Below are 19,794 nucleotides of genomic sequence, written 5' to 3' on the forward strand. Positions count from 1 at the left end.
AACGTGGGAAATGGCCCAAAGGCAGGTAGCTCGGATGCAGGGAGTCTTGCAAGCCTGTGAAGGTGATGCGGTGCTGTGACCACCCCTTCTCTGAGGCAGGGAGAGTAGGAATGAAACCACGTGGAATGCTGTGGGGAATGGATGGGAATGAGTGGGACTCCGGGATTATGTGAAGGTGCTAATGTGGAGGGGGGAGCAGAGCAGGGGGTGCAGGTACCTGCCGGGAGCCCATGGGTAAGTGTCAGTGCTTGGCCGTGAAATGAGGAAAGGTGGGAGGAAGGGAAGGGGTTTCCATTGGGGGTGATCAGTTCCTCAAATACATTTGTCAGGAAGTAAGGCAGGAGTGGGGTACGGATCTGGGAGCTGCCTGTGGGGATAACAAGAAAAGCACTGGCGTGATGGAGTACCTCGCAAAGAAGAGGTAATGTGGGGAGAGGGTCAAGACAAAACCCTGGCAATTCCCAGCATCTCGGGAACAGCTGCAGAAGACGGAGAAGGAACAGCCAGGGCGAGAGATGGCTGAGGTGATGTGGAAGCCAAGGAGAATGGTTTGCATACTATGGACAGTGTCCAGCACAGCACCGGGCACACGGTGACTGCTGTAGCATCAGTGAAGGCTGGGCATCATGGGAAGCCCAGCTTGTGAAAGAGCAGTTGGAGGACTGCATTCCTTCCCCCTTCCAAACCCAGACCCTGCCCCAAGGTAGAGATTTTTCTATGCAGCTAACAGAACTACCAGACAGAACAGCCTGCCAGCCCTGACACCAGAACTGTCCCCAGCAGTGACGCCTTTGCACAATGAACCATGCAGCAGACGGAGGACTACCAGATAGGAATGCCTCAAGCCAGGAGGAGGAGACCCTCAGGGGCTCACAGGTTGAGTCACCAAGCCTTCTCACTGGCCTTGCCCAAGGCGCAGCCTCCTTGATGTAGGCCAGGCCTCCTCTCCAGCGAGGGGGAGCTTAAGATGTAATCAAGAGGTGCCACGTGCCCGGGGGCAGGTCAGCACAGCTCCAGCCACCTTGGACACAGGCTGGTTCCCTGAGCCACCTCACTAATGGGAGTGTGCCTCTTTTGGGTCAGGAAAGAGTCAGGAGGCTCCTCTTCCTACTGATTAGAATTTAGTCTGGGGGCCAGAGGAAGGGAAGGCAATGGGGCTGAGGGAGGCTTGGGCTGAGAAGGTGAGGAGATGCAGATGGGCAAGGAAGAACATGGCAGAAATAGGGAGTCACCTTCTTTCTCATCTCTCCTGCCTCCTCTGCACCCTCCTCTTCCCCTCAGGACTGGGCTTTCTTAGTCAAGAGTTTGTCTTGACAACTGGAGATCAGGAACACATGTGGGTGGGGTGGCCTGGAGCAGTGACAACTGCAGAGTGAAAGGAAAATGGCCTCACACAGACAGGACAGCCCTCAGCCCACACCTCTTCAGTGCGAAAGTCCTTATTTGCTTGGCACTGGGTTGCAGAGGAGAGACTGGAACAGCTCGTGACTTCCCCCATAGTGTCTGCCAGCCCTGGCACAGGGCTGCTCTTTGGTGGGGGCTGACAACAGCACAAGGCAGTGCCCCCCCCCCATGCCCTACTGGACAAATGTGGGCACTGCTGAGGCCGGGGAGCAAAATCCCAGACCCTTCAGAGCTCCTCTGAACAGCTGCTGTGGAGATTGCCTGTGTGTCTCGATATCTTCCCTTTCTTTTTCTACTCCCATTTCCTCCAGAACTGACATGAATTTCAGCAGCTTCGCAGCCCTGCTCTTGCATCTTCCTTATTCTTGAGAATCTAAATGGGTGAGTGAACCCTATGGAACAGGCACTAAGAAGAATCATTCACTGAGCAGTAAAGGATTATCAAACCCTGTGGAATCCTAGGAGCTGGGGATGGACACCGAAAACAGTCAAACAATTATAGGCTCTCTACTAGGCAGAATTTAAAGGATGAAAATAGCCCTCCTCTTCTGAGCGGCCTGGACCACACCTCAGATTCTGCCTGCCCAGTGGGCAAAGGCCAGTACGAGCCTACAGGGCCCAGCACAGCAACTTCTGTGAATGTTTGCTGACCTCAATTCAGGCTGAATGGCATCAAAAGGGACTGCACTTCTCTCCAGAAGGTGACAGGCCCTAGCTGAAGAGAGCACATGCGTAATCTATGATGGGCCCCAACACCCTAACAAGGGAGCTAGGGTGGAGTCCCAAGAAACCTAACATTGAGAGAAAATTTAGTTCCCTTCCGTGGAAACTTCCTGTCTGCAGTCACAGGCCAAGCAGCCAGACTTGGAAAATAGCAGTGACATAATTCATACTTTTCCATCAAGCACAGAGCCGTCGTGGCACTCTGGCCTCTGCTTGTGTTGTTCCACCACCTTGAATGCCCTCTTCTTCCCACTTCCTCTAACAAAAGCCTATGCAACCAAAATATTTACAGATGAAGCAACATGATATCTGGGATTTCTTAGGATCCAGGAAGACTTGGGGGGTGAGGAGAGAGGAGATATTTAAAATCAAATTGGTCCAGTGTTGACAGTTAGTGAAGCATGATGGTGGTTAGAGTTTTCCAACAAGTCCATGCATCTATAAAATACAGGTCAATCCTACCTTATCCATGAAGCTTTCCTGACTACTGTCCACTCATCGACAGGCCCTTCCACTGACTTGGCCAGTGTTATCCACAGTAAGTAGTACAATGATTTACTGTAGCCACATATTGCAGATGTGTTTCATAGACTTTCAGTTGCCCCCAAAATTTCATGGCAGAAAGGAGAAGAAGGAAAAGAATGACATTACTTAAGGGCCTGCCATATACAGGGGACCAGACTGCATGTCTCTCACATAAGCCAGCCGTGTCCCACACCACCCCAGCACAAAGTTGGGCTCTCAATGTCATCTAATGCATTTTTGTTAGAAAATATATAGGAACCATTAAGTAAACATCAGCACAGCCACCTGGTAGACTAGTAGACAGCCATCAAAGATAATGGACAAGTTTCTAATATCAGAAAGGGAGGACATATATTATATCGCTGAGTGAAAAATAACCAAAGCACAAAATCATATACATGGTATGATCTTAACTCTATCAAAACTGAGTGGAGAGGCGCCTGGGTGGCTCAGCCAGTTAAGCATCCGACTTTGGCTCAGGTCATGATCTCATGGTTGGTGGGTTTGAGCCCTGCGTCGGGCTCTGTGCTGACAGCCTGTCACCGGATTCTGTGTCTCCCCCTCTCTCTGACCCTCCCCTGCTCATGCTGTCTCTCTCTCTCAGAAATAAATAATTTTTTAAAAAACATTAAAAATTTTTTAAAAAACTGAGTAGTAAAAAGACTGAGTGGAGGGGCACCTGGGTGGCTTAGTTGCTTAGGTGTCTGCACAGGGCATGAAGCCTACTTAAAAATAAATGAAAGTGGGGTGCCTGGGTGGCTCAGTCAGTTTAGTGTCTGACTTTGGCTCAGGTCATAATCTCATGGTTCCTGGGTTTGAGCCCTGCATCAGGCTCTGTGTTAACAGCTCAGAGCCTGGAGCCTGCTTCAGATTCTCTGTTTCCCTCTCTCTCTGCCCCTACCCCCCTTTCAAAAATAAATAAGCATTAAAAAATTAAAAAAAAAAAAAAAACTTGGTAGAGCTCAAAATGTGATAACTTCTGGGTAGGGGTTATTAGGGATTTTTTTCTTGTTTTCATGTATTCAAAATATGATTAAACATCGTATATAACCGGAGTCAGCAACCTTTTTCTGTAAAGGGTCAGCTAGTAAATATTTTTAGCTTTGCAAGCCATACAGTCTATGTTACATCTCCTCACCTCTGCCAATGCAACATGAAATCAGCCATAGACAATATATAAATGAATGGTGATGGCTGTGTTCCAGTACAGCTTTCTTTACAGAAATAGGTGGTGGGCTAGATGTGTCTTATGACCAGCCATAGTTTTGCCAGCCTCTCATCTATTACTTTATAATCAGGAAAAAAAATGTTATTTAAGTTATAGTAAATAGGTATTCTCAACTACAACTATAGGATCTTCATACTATGATTAATAGAGCACAGCAGCATACGAAAGTCTTACAGCCATGCTTTATTCCAGCTCCCTTGCATCATAAAACACTCAAAATTGCGAGTCATAAATTACAGAATATGAAAATGAAAATTCTCTGCTGGATAGAGAAGTAAAAATTCATGATACCAGTAATTAATACAAATTTTATCTCTATTTTTAAAGCTAATATATATCATTTATTTAAATTCTATTTTATATCTTTCCATAAAGTTTTAAATTATTTTGGAGAGTTCTCAGGAATCTATTATTTTCATTTTTTTATTTTTTTTATGTTTTATTTATTTTTGAGAGAGAGAGAGAGAGACAGCACGAGCAGGAGAGTGTCAGAGAAAGAGGGAGACACAGAATCCAAAGACAGGCTCTACGCTCTGAGCTGTCAGCACAGAGCCCGATGCAGGGCTTGACCCATGAACCATGAGATCATGACCTGAGCTGAAGCTGGACACTCAACCAACTGAGCCACCCAGGAGCCCCTCAGGAATCTATTATTTTTAAAGCATAATTTGAATGAATAGAAAAAAGTTTTAAAAAAATAATTTTTTTTTTTTGTCCTCTCCAGATTTTCTGAAGCAAAGGCCCTGGGAGAAAGTATAAATGAAACAAGAAGTAAAATTGGTAAGCAGATAATATTCCGTGAGCCTCTTTCACAGACCATTTTCCTGGTGAAAATCAGGTCATGATGTGCCTCCAAATAACCATGAAGCCTAGTTTCTAGAGATCCCTGCCAAGGAAGCCTCTTTGAGAGTGCCTTTCCTTGGAAGTTTGTCATCTCTCCTAACATCCATCAGGGAAAGTGTTTTCTTTCGTCTAGAACTTGAACTTTTCATCCTCATGCAGGCCTGAGCTCTAGCATCCCAATGAGAAAGTTTTGCTTTTCCCAACTGTTCCTTAACAATAGCTCAACTAGTCATAATGGCAAGATTACAGTGATGTTTTGTATTTTCAAGTGCTGTGAAACACTTTTATATCACCCCCCACCCTGCCAAGCTTAGACTTAGTTTTTGGCATAGGTGTGCATTTTTTGGCACCATTCAGTAAGCCAGGGAGAGGAGGAGAAGAAAAATGAGCCTCTATACCTTCCCAGGGTGCAGGCTACCCAGCAGGGCTCCCCCACTTAGATGAGCATTCCTGGAAAAGAGAGGTTCAGGCAGGAGGCAAACTCAATAAAAGTGTGCCTCATATTTTTATCAAAGTGATAGGAAAATGTTTCCTCCATCCCAAGCTAGAAAATACCCAGAGACCTATCTCCCTGGTTGAGGCAGCTTTGGAGAAGGACCTCTTGTGCCTTTGCCTCCTGCTGGAGAAGACAGAAGTTACCTCCCTGATCACAGCTGACTTCTTGCATCTCTTTTGTCTCCACCTCCCTCCCCGCATAAGTGAGGACAGAAGCCACTGTGAGTGTCCTCTTTGGCTTTTCCTATTGAATTTGGAAAATTACAATAGCCTTGGGAACTCAGTCTCCAAACAGGAGCCTCACATTCTCCTCTACAACCTGAGGCAGCCAGGCCCTGAGCCATGCCTAGCACTGTACAGAAAATCTCTAGAGTCTCAGGGGTTCTTAACCTAAGCCCTAGGAACTTGGATGGGGGAGAAGGGGTGAGGCGGAATGAGCCTCTAACTGCAATTTAGCTATACCTTCAGTGGCAGTGATGATGTAGACAGCCAAGCCCAGGAGGACCAGCAATCCACCTATCACCAGTGGAATTGCAGAGTGGCAGATATCATAAAGTATCTTTTATGCTCATCAGTACTTCAAAATTATGGTAGTTTTAAGACTCACCATTAGATCTTATCATTGCATGCATTTATATAAAAACATATCATATTGATATTTCTGTATCATAAAAGGTTTTAAATTGTTTTTTAAGTTTTTATTTTTGACAGAGTGAGAGAAAGTGAGCATGAGCTGAGGAGGGGCAGAGAGAGAGGGAGACACAGAATCCAAAGCAGGCTCCAGGCTCTTAGCTGTCAAAGCAGAGCCTGACGTGGGGCTTGAACTCACAGACTGTGAGATCATGACTGGGGCTGAAGTTGGACACTCAACCAACTGAGCCACCCAGGTGCCCCTAAATTTTTGATTTCAGTATAACTGATTTCTCTTAAAAATCCAATGTTTTTTATTCTATGCACCCTAAAAATCATCATTCTGAGAGAGGGTCCATAGCTTCATCAGACGGCCAGAAGAATCCCTGGCAAGAAAAAAGGTTATAACACTTCTTTCTTGACCTAGATTCCCAAACCCCTAAAACTACATGAAAAAAAAAAACAAACTGGGCATTAAGGGTGCATACATTTTTCAGGAGAAAATATCCATGGTTTGTCTGATTCTCAGAGGGGTCGGTGACAAAACCAGTAAGAAAATTGGTTCTAGATCAGTGCCCCATCCACAGGACCAGGGCTTTAGGCAAAAAGCAGACCCTGCTGGGGAGCAGCCTGGTCCCAGCAGCAGAGCCATGCTGGCACACCCGGCTGGGTGGTCTGGAAGGAGGGGAGACAAAGCCAGCCTCAGCACATCCAGGGCTAACTTGTCGGCCTTGTGGGACTCAAAGAACCCAGGGGTCTGTTTTCATCCCTGAGAGAGAAGAGTGAAACACTTTTTATAAACTGCTTCTCCCCTTGTAAGTAATATAAAGTTTTACTCTGGAAAAATATCTACCTTGGGGTGCCTGGGTGACTCAGTCAGTTAAGCGTCCGACTTCGGCTCAGGTCATGATCTCACAGTTCGTGGGTTCGAGCCCCCGTCGGGCTCTATGCTGACTGCCAGCTCAGAGCCTGGAGCCTGTTTCAGATTCTGTATCTCCCTCTCTCTGACCCTCCCCTGCTCACGCTCTCTCAATAGATAGATAGATAGATAGATAGATAGATAGATAGATAGATATAGATATAGATTTCTCAGAAATAAATAAAACAGGGGTGCCTGGGTGGCTCAGTCGGTTAAGAGTCCGACTTCAGCTCAGGTCATGATCTCACGGATCATGGGTTCGAGCCCTGCGTCAGGCTCTGTGCTGACAGCTAGCTCAGAGCCTGGAGCCTGCTTCAGATTCTGTGTCTCCCTCTCTCTCTGACCCTCCCCTGTTCACGCTGTCTCTCTCTCTCTCAGAAATAAATAAAACATTTAAAAAAAAAAAAAAGAAAGAAAACAAAAAATTTTTAAAAATAAGAAAAATATCTACCTCACTAAACCAAAGTAAAACCAAAGCATTCATTCCAACACTAATGAAATAGACTTATAATGAAAGATACCAACGGCCTACACTAATATAATTTTTCCCTGTAAGTACAGGTTGTTGTCACAAATCTGAATTCTTCATAATTTTGGTTCATTGTCATATGTTCATGGATCCAGTTTGCCACATTCTTAAGAAAAGGCAAGTGAGATGCTGTGCTGTGCAGGTTGTACCCAGCCCAGGAACCAGGGTCCAAGGGTGTGAGGGCTGCAATTCATCTCTCAGAGAGCATGATCTGGACACACAAAGGGTCCAGATCTGCTAGTGGACCTCTGTTTTTTTCTGGATCATAACAGCTCATACCAGTGTTGAGATTCAAGTATTCACTGCTACCAGTAAAGTGGCTACTGTAGTGGTGCTGATAAAGCCAAAGTCACTCTTACTTTACTCGGTGCAAAAAGCAGACTAAGACCCATCCCCTGGCCACCCATCTTCCAAATGTGTTTTTGATTCAAGGGGGTCCCGGTGAGTAGATCATTGGGACCCAGCCTCATTACTGCATCAGCTCTCATGGTGCTTGACCCCAGAAGTAGCCCACCATGGGGTCATCACTGCATGTTCTGTCAGGGTTAAGACTAAGGAAGTATAAAGTGGAAGTTGTACACACATTTAAATTTAAAATCTCCAAGGCCATGTTGAAGGAAACGTTTCAGATTTGCGACCTTTCTAAGTGCGTTTTTCCCAGGAAGAAATTAAATCAAGTGGAGTTTTCAGTCCCCAGTGACTGAAATCTTAGACTTAATGAATGTAAGATTCAGAAGGTGGGAGCTTGGCACAGAGGTAGCATCACATGTGTGGGATGGTGACTCAGCTCCATGCCCAAACTGTGCCACATCCTGCCTCTGGACCCTGAGGCAGGGATGGGATGCTGTGGAGTGCACATGGAATTGGCCTGCAGAGAGGAAATGAAAGCTGTATTCGTGAACTACAGATCGACCAGCACACGTGTTTCAAGTTCAGGTTGTCTTCCTGGGTAATTTGTTTTTCTCCGACATTGTGATCAAGAACTGCCACTCAAGCTTCATCATCAAAAATTCTTAAAGGCTAACAATTCAGCTATAACCACATAATATCCAATTTTTACATGGCATAATAAGTCAACCCAAACCTCCATATTATTTCCCTTTCTTATAATAAACCAACCCAAACTAGGTAGATCCACTCTTTTTTTAAATAGTTTTTATTATCAAGTTGGTTTCCATATAACACCCAGTGCTCATCCCCACAAGTGCCCTCCTCCATGCCCATCACCCCCCTTCCACTCTCCCCCACCCCCATCAGCCCTCATTTTGTTCTCAGCATTCAAGAGTCTCTCATGCTTTGCCTCCCTCCCTCTCCCCCACTATTTTTCCCCTTTTTCTCCCCCATGGTCCTCCATTAAGTTATTCCTAATCCTCCTATACGTGCAAACATATGGTATCTGTCCTTCTCTGCCTGACTTATTTCGCTCAGCATAACACCCTCAAGTCCCATCCATGTTGCTACACATGGCCAGATTTCATTCTTTCTCATTGCCATGTAGTATTCCATGGTATAGATAAACCACATCTTCTGGATCCATTTGCCAGATGATGGACACTTGGGCTCTTTCCATGTTTTGGCTATTGTGGAGAGTGCTGCTATGAACATTGGGGTACATGTGCCCCTATGCCTCAGCACCCCTGTATCCCTTGGGTAAATTCCTAGCAGTGCTATTGCTGGGTCATAGGGGAGTTCTATTGTTAATTTTTTGAGGAACCTCCACACTGTTTTCCAGAGGGGCTGCACCAGTTTACATTCCCACCAACAGTGTAGGAGGGTGCCCGTTTCTCCACATCCTCGCCAGCATAGGTAGATCCACTCTTGCCACCAAGTCCTTGTCTGTCCTTCTCTGCACACCATTTATATCAGTTCTGATGCTGAATCAGTTGAAATTAGAAATGGAAGAAAGAACTAATATAAGATCTCCCTGGAAAAAAGTAGAATCTTTGTTGGTGTAAGAGAGCTGTCCTCACTGTATTTGCCTGTCCCATACACAAGAGCATTAGACTGCTTTTTATCACATAGGCTATGTATTTATGCTCACATACACCCTGCTTCCATTCATCCTATCTCTAAAAATGCCATTGAGCCCAAACTGTGGGTAAAGAACAAGACTGTATTAGAAGCAATGGCATCAACCAGGCCATTTCTCACTCACTAAAATATTGGCATTCCTTCTTCTACCACTGGCAGCATTGTCTCTGGCAACAAGAAACAATGAAGGCCTGTTCTTTGGCATAAGGCCCACCCCTAGACCAGTCAGAAGCCAGCTGCTTGGGAGGCAGGTGACAGAGCTTGACTGGCACCTCTTGGCACCTCTTCATCCCCCACTGACCTCTTCAGGCCTAAATGAAAACTAACTTCATGGGATGCTGCACAGAAGGGTTTTCATTAGTGGGCCAATCAGTAGTCAATTCAAAAATCATAGGAAATGAAATAGAAGTAGCTGTAGCAGGAGGTAAGGGGGGAAACCAAACACTAGAAAGCTAACAAAACACTCTGAAACGTTTCTTTCTTCCACTCCAGATTCAAAGGACCCCAACCCACCATTTGAACAACACTCTTAAAAAAAAAAAAAAAAACATTTCTCAGGGCACCTGGATGGCTCAGTCTGTTAAGTGTCCAATTTTGGCTCAGGTCGTGATCTCACAGTTCATGGGTTCGAGCCCCACATCAGGCTCTGTGCTAACAGCTCAGAGCCTGGAGGCTGCTTCAGATTCTATGTCTCCCTCTCTCTGCCCCTCCCCTGCTCACACTCTGTCTCTGTCTCTCTCAAAAATAAATAAACATTTACAAATTAAAAAAAAACATTTCTCTTATACATTTGAGCATTGGGAAAATCATTCCTCAGATCTGGGTCTCCATCAGCAGAACAAATAGGAAGATTTTCAGTTGTGTTCATTTTCTGCTCTTTGATCTTCTCTTGAGGTTTACTTCTGGACCTATTGGTGCATGTTGACTTCTAGTATCTTATCTGGAAGTAGGGGAAAGATGACTTCTAGGTCATTCTGCTAGATTCTGAAGACCTGAATTAAGTGTATTCTTTTGTTACTCGTTGTCACTAGCTCTGAATAACAACCACCCCAACAACAGCATTGACTGTGCTGTACCAAGAACATGACATATACTATCTCATTTAATCCTTGCAAAGAAGAGCCATTACCCATAAAGGGGGCAGGGGTATGACCATATGTTATATATTCTAGATCACAATTTTTAGTCTTACCACCTCTGAAATCAAGGTACATTTGGCCATCCCACCTGGCCATTTTTTCACATTTTACAAACTTCTGGAATGAAGATGAGTCTTAATATGTTTTAATATAATTTATTGTCAAATTGGCTTCCATATAACATCTATTGCTCATCCCAACAAGTGCCCTCCTCCATGCCCATCACCCACTTTCACCTCTCCCCCACCCCTCATCAACCCTCAGTTTGTTCTCTATATTTAAGAGTCTCTTATGGTTTGCCCTCCTCCCCCCCCCTCTTTTTCTACCTATTTTTCTCCCTTCCTTTCCCCCATAATCTTCTGTTAAGTTTCTCAAGATCCACATAGAACTATCCTGTGACCCAGCAACAGCGCTGCTAGGAATTTACCCAAGGGATACAGGAGTGCTGATGCATAAGGGCATGTGTACCTCCAGTGTTTATAGCAGTGCTTTCAACAATATCCAAACTATGGAAGAGCTTAAATGTCCATCAACTGATGAATGGATAAAGAAGATGTGGTATATATACATATATATACAATGGAATACTACATGGCAATGAGAAAGAATGAAATCCTGCCATTTGCAGCAATGTGGATGGAAATGGAGGGTATTATGCTAAGTGAAATAAGTCTGTCAGAGAAAGATGAGTCAGAATATTGAGGTAGTCTAGAGTCTATGAAATTCTAGGGAATTATCATTATTTTGCAGATTTAAAAAAATGGAATTTCAATGAGGTTGCCTGCTTTGTGACCAAATTGGAATTAAATTCCATTTCTGACCAACTCCAAAACTTTTGTTTAATTTTTTAAAAATTACTTGTTTGTTTTAAGAGAGAAAGAGGCGAGGAGGGGCAGAAAGAGAGGGAGACATAGAATCTGAAGCAGACTCTGGGCTCTGAGCTGTTAGCACAGAGTCCAACTCAGGGCTCAAACTCATGAACTGTGAGATTATGACCTGAGCCAAAACCAAGAGGCTAATGTTCAACCAACTAAGTCACCCAGACACCCCCACACACTCCAAAACCTTTAAATACAGTTTCATATTTCCATAAATTCAGATTTATCTGCTTTGACTTTTTCTTCCAAGTTTAAAGTTTCACTCAGAATTTTTTTTTAAATTTTACTCAGTTTTTAAAAATTAAAAAAAAGCTGTTACTCAGTTTTTCTGAATCTTTGGCCTTTATCCGGTGTGCCCAGCAAAAGGTTCAAACAACACCCTAGCTCATATACACACAGCCCAAGAAGATTAAAAGGGCTTTTGTACGTGATTAACGATAGGTCATCTTGTGCTTACTGGGGCTTAGTTGCAAGGGCCAGTGCGGTTTGAAACCCAGCTTTGCTCTCATTTCCATGTGCACCAGCCCAGGGTTATGTCTGCCCTTAGGAAGTCATGATTTTTTTTCTCGCTTGCAGAAAGATACACTATTGGATTTGCAGCAGCCCTGGTAGGATTCAGTGTCCCACATGGCTTTCAACCATCATCTTCAATGGTTCGGAAAATAAAATAGCAGGATTGTATTTTCAGGCTCCATACAGTTCCAACTGAATGGGTCTAGAGATGCTTCAGAAAACATGAGAGAATTTAAAGCATTAACTTAGATGGGGTTTAGTAGGAATGGGGGTCATGAAGCACTTATGCCTAAATACCAAAACCAGCACCAATAAGGACTACAGAAAGCCCGATTTAGGGCAGGCATAGGAGTCACCAGTGACCACAAAATAAAAACATATTACCATAAAGTGGAAAAATACTATATTCTCAAAGCTAAGAAATGCAGAAGCCAAGACTTTGACTCTGCCCAGCACTTCATATGCATACTGCCTTTCCTCTATGAGAAGAAAGATGGTCCAGAAAAAAGCAGCTAAAGTAATGATTAAAAAGTTACAGAGTAGAGTTTTGGCTTTATTAAACAATTCACCACATGTTTATTTTAATTTTTTAAGTTTTTTTGTTTATTTTGAGAGAGACAGAGAGCTTGTGAGCCGGGGAGGGGCACGGGGAGAGGGAGAGAGATTCCTAAGCAGGCTCTGCAGAATGTGGTACGGGGCTCAAACTCAGGAACTGTGAGTTCATGACCTGAGCCAAAATCAAGAGTCGGACACTTAACTGACTGAGCCACCCAGGTGCCCCCGCTACATATTTATTTTAAATAACAAGCTCTGTGCATTTGAATATTTGTGTGATTTTTTAAAACACACTGATCAAAAAAATTTGGTTAATCTGTTTTCAGTTTGTATTGACCAGTTTGTTTGGCTGTAAGCGTAATAGGAAATTTACTGTCTTGTGTAACCTGGAAGTCAGAGGGGTGCAGCTGGCTTCACATGTACCCTTCTCTCCCTCCTCCTCTCCCTCCTCTTTTTCCTTTTTCTCCTCCTCTCCCTGCCCCTCCTTCCATCTCGCAGTGTTCCCTGACAGCCTCACCCCATTTAGTGACAAGGTACCTCTGAAAGCTCTCAGTTTACATGGTCTGTGGAATTCATAATCCCAGTAAATGGGATCTTTCCCCACAGGGCTGGCAAAAGTCCCTGAAAGGAGGATACTTAGCCTGGCTTAAGCCATGTGCCCATCTCTAAAGCAATCCCTCCGTCCAAGGTGAATGAAACATTTTGGCTGGGCCTAGATGCTGTGCCCATTCCTCAGGCTGGGGCTTAACCCGCCATCTGCGCCACATAAATGAACCCGATTCGTAAGGAATTGAAGAGTTATCTTTCTCCAAAGGGAGACGTGCTGGGCACCCAACAATGATGTTCACTATAGACCTTTTCAGAAATTTGTCTGTGGTTTGAAACAGAAAGATCTGTAAAGGAATGAATTGGAGGTCCTATGAGAAAAGATAACAGTGAAAGTAATTTATCCTACAAAAAAGAAAGCTGTGCATGGGTAATTTAAAAACTGGTTGTAAGTCTTCAGTGCTTCTGCTATAATAGAAGAAATGCACTATTATATGCTGAAAAAAATAATAGGGATGGTAAGAAAATTGAGATTGGGACACCCTCTCAAAACCCATGCAACTCTGTAATTGTAGCTCTAACAAAACTGATTACAATCCTAATAAAAATAATGATACAAATAGGAAGAAATGTTAAATTCCTAACACATATAGGGAAACACTCTCTAAAACATCAGATTTTGGGGGTGCCTGGGTGGCTCAGTCCATTAAGTGTCTGACTTTGGCTCAGGTCATGATCTCACAGTTCCTGAGTTTGAGGCTCTCTGCTGTCAGTGCTGAACCTGCTTTGGATCCTGTCTCCTTCCCTCTCTTCCCCTCCCCTACTTGTGGGAAAAAAAGCATTTAAAAAATCAGGGTTTCTTTGCCAATTTGAGGCTTCATGATAGAAGAGTTCATACAGAAGGGTTGAGGCACTGAGTTATGGAAACGTGAATAACACACTTAAGGATGGGAAGAGCCGTACAGTGCATCCCTTTCTTCTAAAAAAGAGCACTGGCCACACTGAACCAAGAGAAGAAATGTAGGGAGATGGGGACTGTGTATAGTCCTGTGCTTCTCTCTACAGCCAACGGGGCTCAGCTTTGCCACCTGACTTTATATTTGGTGACTTTTTTCTTGGTGGTGCAAAACTTTCACTTACTAGAGAAAAACTCCTTTGTGAGCAAATGAGGCTGGTGCATGACACTGGTTTCTGCCAATGGAACATAGTTGTAAGCGAACTGACTGTGTATGATGTGATGTCATGCACAGGGACCAATAAATTGTAATTCATCTTTAAAGAGACTCAAAAAGGAATACATAGTTTTCAGTTGTATTGAAAATACTGCTAATCACACACAAAACATGTGTCCGAAAGGTAATTAAATGGATAGGGATTCTAGGAATCTTTCAAAGCAGGATAGATAGGCATCTCTCTGAGATGACTCATGGCATCTAGAAACAAAAAGAGCAAAGCTGATTTCTCAAGGTCCCTTCTGTCACAATTTGGAACGTTGAAACTCCAAGACATGCAGTTATCTGAGTGACAGCCCATAACCAGTATGTGTGATGGCTTTGCAGAATTGATTGAGTGCTTTGCTGTCATAGTTTGGAGATCAAACAAACAAAAATGATTTGAGCAAGTCAGAAGGCAGTAGAGTGTATTAAATGACAAGGGGTAACACTAATAATTGTTGTGTATAAAGAAGGAAGCCATGATTTGGTTGGACTGATAGGCAAAAACGATGGATGGCTGCTTTCCCAGAGTCCTGACAGGGTGGTCTTATGTTAGTAAATGAACCAGGGTCCAGGATCTGGCTCTGTCTGGATGGATTCACGAAAACTGTGCCATTCAAACTCACTATAAACCAGAGAAGCAGTTTTTAAATTTATCATGGAGGATGTTCCTTTATAGACACAAACTCATTTTTTTTCTTTAAGTGTATGTATTTATTTTGAGAGAGAGAGAGAGCACGAGCAGAGGAGAAGCAGAGAGAGAGGAGGGAGAGAAAGAATCTCAAGCAGGCTCCACATTGTCAGTGCAGAGCCCATTGCAGGGCTTGATCTTACATACCATGAGATCATGACTTAAGCTGAAATCAAGAGTTGGAAACTAACCAACTGAGCCACCCAGGCGCCCCTATAGACAGGAGCTCTCAAACTGCCTCCATCTGGGGCATCTTCTCTTAAGAAACAAAATAGATTCATTATTGGAAGTTTGGCAAATAGGCATCCTAAGCACAAAGAGAATCACAAGGAAGAAAAGAGCTTTAAGAGATAGGTTCTCACAGCAGTGGCAAAGCCTCACAGGGTGTCCATTGCCCACAGGAGCAAATATCCCTGCAGCCATTGCAATTGGTCTCCAGGCTGACCAGCTCCCTTCTTTGCATTATAGCCTTTTCTTCAGAAAAGATCAAATACCGTTCATTAGTTTTCTACTTACTGTAATTATTTCCAATTCTTGCCTCTCAACAATAAAGCCCACATCACTTTGAATAGTGTTTTGGGTCATAGAAACAATTACAGTTAGTTTGGCTCTTTTGATTTTCAGTTGAGCTAGCTCAGGCTTAGGATGCAACACTCTCGCCAGTATACAGTGATAATATCTGAGCCCCTCCAAGCTGCAATGGGAGCCAGAGCCAGGACCCAGGAGGCCATCAGGAGCCACAGTTGTATCCAAAGCCCAGGGCCCCTTCCCTCTGTCTCCCTGAGGACCTCTGGCTCCCGTTTATGCATGCCTGCTCTTGTAAGCTGCTTGTCCTGCCGACGCTAGCACCCCCTTGCCCATGCCTTTGGTTTGCTCTGGCCCCAGCTGTACCTGAAAGCATCCTTTAACACTGTCCCCAGGGTTAATGAGCTAAGTATTTTCTTATTGTTAGCCCAAAGTTATAAGAAAGAAAACTAGAGTGACCCAATATATCTTTTCTAGGCCTCCAGGACAGCAGCTGCTGGCCAGCTTAAGAATGTGCCTTCTTTAGGTCAGTAACCTACCCCTGGTTCAGGCAGCCAGGGAGGAAAAGAGGTCTTGTGTTTCAGAAAATGCCCCCTTGGGTAGCAGTGTGACCCAAGAGGGGAGGTTTCTCTTTTAAAAGCAGCTACAGTGACTGACATCGTGTATCCCCTTGGCTTTTTCTCACAGAGAGCTGTGTAAAGATTTTTGCTAGTAACAGCTCTTATAAGGTTACATCGATCCCTTTATTTCTAGGTTTCTAAGGAAAGCAGCGCACCATGTTGCCTGTGTTTTACCAACAGTAACAGTGACTAATCTTTGCAAAGTGTGTTATAATATTTAGAGTTTTATTTTGTTATTTTTATATAGCCAAAGCCCTTGATCTTTCCTTTTATGACTTCCTTCATTGCTTTTGTACTTAGAAAGGGTCATTGGAACAATGATAACAATGGGTTGTTCATTCCCGAGTATTTGTTTAAAGCTTTCTAAATTTTCTTATAGTTTTTTCATTGTCTATTTCTCATACTCAACTCATTTAGGCTTTATTGTGGAATATGGCATCAGCTGAGGCTCTAAGTTGAATCTTTTGCAAAGAACCAATTTTCCCAACACCTATTTGGTTTAATGAAATGCCTTAGAATAAAATTTCTTCCCTTCATAGGAGAGTCATTTCGTATTTTCAGACGGCAGCTAATGCATCTAATCTCATCGTAGCAGTGATGTACATCCTCGACATCATAATTTTCATACAAGTGCTTCAGAAATAACTTTGCCAGCAGATACCATTATCTGGATATCAGAATAACCCTACAGAAAAGTACCAACTTTTATGTAAACCAGGAAGCTCTTGGATGGGGAGTAACAGATGCATATCTGTAAGTGGGTGGTCCCAGCAGGCTGAGGGCCCTCTCCACACTCTGACGGGAAGGAGACGGTCTTTGTCTTTCAACACACCAGCATGAAGTGGTTCACCTTACTGATTCACCAGGAAAAGAGAGATGATATCGTGTTGTTTCACCTATAAGGAGGAAAAGCGTATTTCATTATCTTATATTGATTCAAAAGGAAGAATCCTTGTAGCTGGAGTAGAAGTAGGTAGGGACCTTGTCAATGAGGCTGCACAGGGAAGGTCTAAAAATAGCGGAGTTTGCTGTGTCTACTGTCAATCACCCCAAAAATGCTGAGTCCCCTGCTTAAAACCAGCAATAGCTTTCAAAAGCAGAGGACACACAAGGGTGGGAATATCCCTCTCCCACAGTGGTCATTCTGTTCAAGGTAGAGACAGCCTGGGTTTGCTGTTGGCTTCATGTACTAACCCGACCCTGTGGGCCCACAGAGGAGGGGATCAGATACCGTGCAGAGACATCCACCCACCCGCAGTGACTCAACATTCCCCTTCCAGTGGGCAGATGTCCATTGTTGGACAGCATTTAAAAAGCAGAGATGCTCCCAAACACAGTTCAGACTGCATCACTAATCAGGCATCTCAGGAACAAAAGCCCAGCCCTGGCAGTCTATGTGGGGAAAACAGTAACCGCAGGACTCTGGGCAGCTGCCTGAGGAAAGCTGAAAGGGCAGCCACAGGCAGGGTGAGTGGGAGTACCACGGGACTCCCTGAAGTTTGGTGTCAGTGTTTGGACAGATTGGCCTTGCCTGAAAAGATCAGGAGTAAACAGAGAAGTTCAAGGTCAGCATTGTGTGTCCAAACACAGCCTCCCAGCCAGCAAGAGTCAAAGAGGTAGAGTCCACACCATAATAATAATAACTTGATTTTGGTAGATATACTGTAATTGTCCTGTTAATATAGATAAGAAGCTGAGGACTGGGGAAGTTACTAAAAATGCTCAACAATACACTAGCAAGGGGGGAGATCCTGGGCTGGAACCAGTTTCTGTTGTGCTCCAAGGTCAATGCCCTTGGATGGCAGTAGAATTCATAACTCAACTAAGTAGGTATTAGGACCCTATTGTGTAAGTGCCAGCAAAGGTCACGTGTTCTCTCTGAGTCCAAGTTGATGATAAAAAGATGGAAAGGAGCCAGTGAAGGAAGCCTTTACCCCTCTCTTTACTCCCAGCAATGTAGTAAAGGTAGGAGGCCAAGACGTTGGCAAGAGGTGGAGAAGGGCTGTTAGCCAATAGAGGACAGGCCTGCCTTCCTAAGCTGTCTCACCTGATCTGGGGTTTAGAAAGCTGTAAGTTTGGGGCATCTGGGTGGCTCAGTCAGTTAAGTGTCTGACTCTTGATTTTGGCTCAGGTCATGATCTCACAGTTTCGTGAGTTCAAGCCCCATGTCCGGCTCTACACTGCCAACTTAGGAAGGAAGGGAGGGAGGAAGGGAGGAAGGAAGGAACTTTTTGGATGCTTAATTTCTGCCCCTCTTTACTACACATGTGATTCCTGGGTGCAGTTTCATTGTAGAATTTCAAACACTACATTATTTAAATATCAAAATGTAAGAGCCCTCTTAATTTCCTCTCCCCAGTACCAACTACTGTCCTTTCCCAGGGAGGAATAACCACTTTCAACAATTTGATGCATGTTCTTCCCCTACTTCTGTGCATTTTTAGATGAGACAGAGATACATACATACATACATAATACATACAAAGCCAGCCAGCCAACAGACACATAATAAGATACCTTGCTTGTTGTATAAATGAGGCCATGATGTACATGTTATTCTGGACCTTGCTCTTCTCATGTCACAGTGAGTATGGACCTACTGTTTACCATTGTTGATGGGCATTTTGAAGTATGAACAAACCATGATCTATTTAACAACTTCCTTGTAACAGACATTTCATTTTTTCCCCCATTTTTCCCTACCACAAACAATGCATGCATTTTGTGTATAAATGTGTTTCTTTGAGTTAGACGCCTAGAAGTAGAATTTGGGGGAAACAACAATGGATGTGTATATCTAATTTTAATGAGTACTCCCCCGTTGCCTTCCCAAAAGGGTTTCATTAGTTTGTATTCCCATCAGTGTGTGACAGCACCCATTCCCCTGCACCCTTGCTTATTCCATGATAATATCTGTCATTTTAGGTTTTGCCAGTTGGAGAGCAAAAAATGCTGTTTTGTTATCGTCTTAATTTGCATTTCCCTGACAGCTGGTGGGATTGAACACTCTTTCATGTGTCTCGCATCTTTTGCCCATTGGTTGGTTTGAATTGCTCTCTTTGATTTGTAGGAGTTCTTTGTGTCCTCTGGATATTGGGCCTTTGTCTATTCAGTACGTAGCAGATGTTTTCTTCCAGTCTGCCACTTGGTTTTCATTTTCTCTTAAGATTTTTGGAAGAAGAACTCTAGGACAGTTGCTTTTCTCTAATTTTTAAAAATTGCCTTGGATAAGACTGGTTTGCCTGATCTTCCTTTTTGGAAGTTGTCCATAAATGGGAGTTCTCCACCCTGCTTCACCATAGCACTGCCCCCAAAGAAGATATCCAGGGTAACCATGGTCATTCAGCACAGCCCTCACCAAAACATATATGGGCCAAAACTGGATATGATCATTTCAGATCACTTTTCTTGTAGCCACTGGCCACTACATGAGTACATGACTCCTGCATACAGATGGTTAAATCCTACTGCTGAAGACATAAGCTTTGTAATGAGGCAAAGACTGATTTTATTAAGTTAATCTTTATTGAAGACATCTTTAGTGATGCCTGAATATTTTTAAAATTTAATTGTATTTTGCAAAACAGCTTGTAAACACATGTTGAGATGCTGCTGAAATCCAGAAAACCTCCTAATAAATAATTGGAATGTAACAGTACCTAGCAACTCATTAGCAAATATTAGACTCATTGGGTACTCCCTTCTGTTAGAAGACAAAAACACATAGTTAAGGAATGACTACAGAAATGGGTAACATACCAAGTAAACTTAATAGACAAGGGACAT

At 43.7% G+C, this 19,794-nt stretch overlaps 1 protein-coding gene across 1 annotated transcript in view; it reads left to right on the forward strand.

The window, feature by feature from the left end:
- KIF6 (kinesin family member 6) overlaps window positions 1–19,794 on the forward strand; it is a 101,036-nt gene that overhangs the window by 7,102 nt on the left and 74,140 nt on the right. The window contains exon 2 of the mRNA XM_039235259.1: window positions 4,605–4,660. Coding sequence (XP_039091190.1) covers window positions 4,605–4,660 — 56 coding nt within the window. The remainder of the gene's footprint in view (window positions 1–4,604; window positions 4,661–19,794) is intronic.

The sequence above is a fragment of the Hyaena hyaena genome, unplaced genomic scaffold (assembly GCF_003009895.1).
Source record: "Hyaena hyaena isolate Hyena2069 unplaced genomic scaffold, ASM300989v1 scaffold_96, whole genome shotgun sequence".
Taxonomy (NCBI): Eukaryota; Metazoa; Chordata; class Mammalia; order Carnivora; family Hyaenidae; genus Hyaena; species Hyaena hyaena.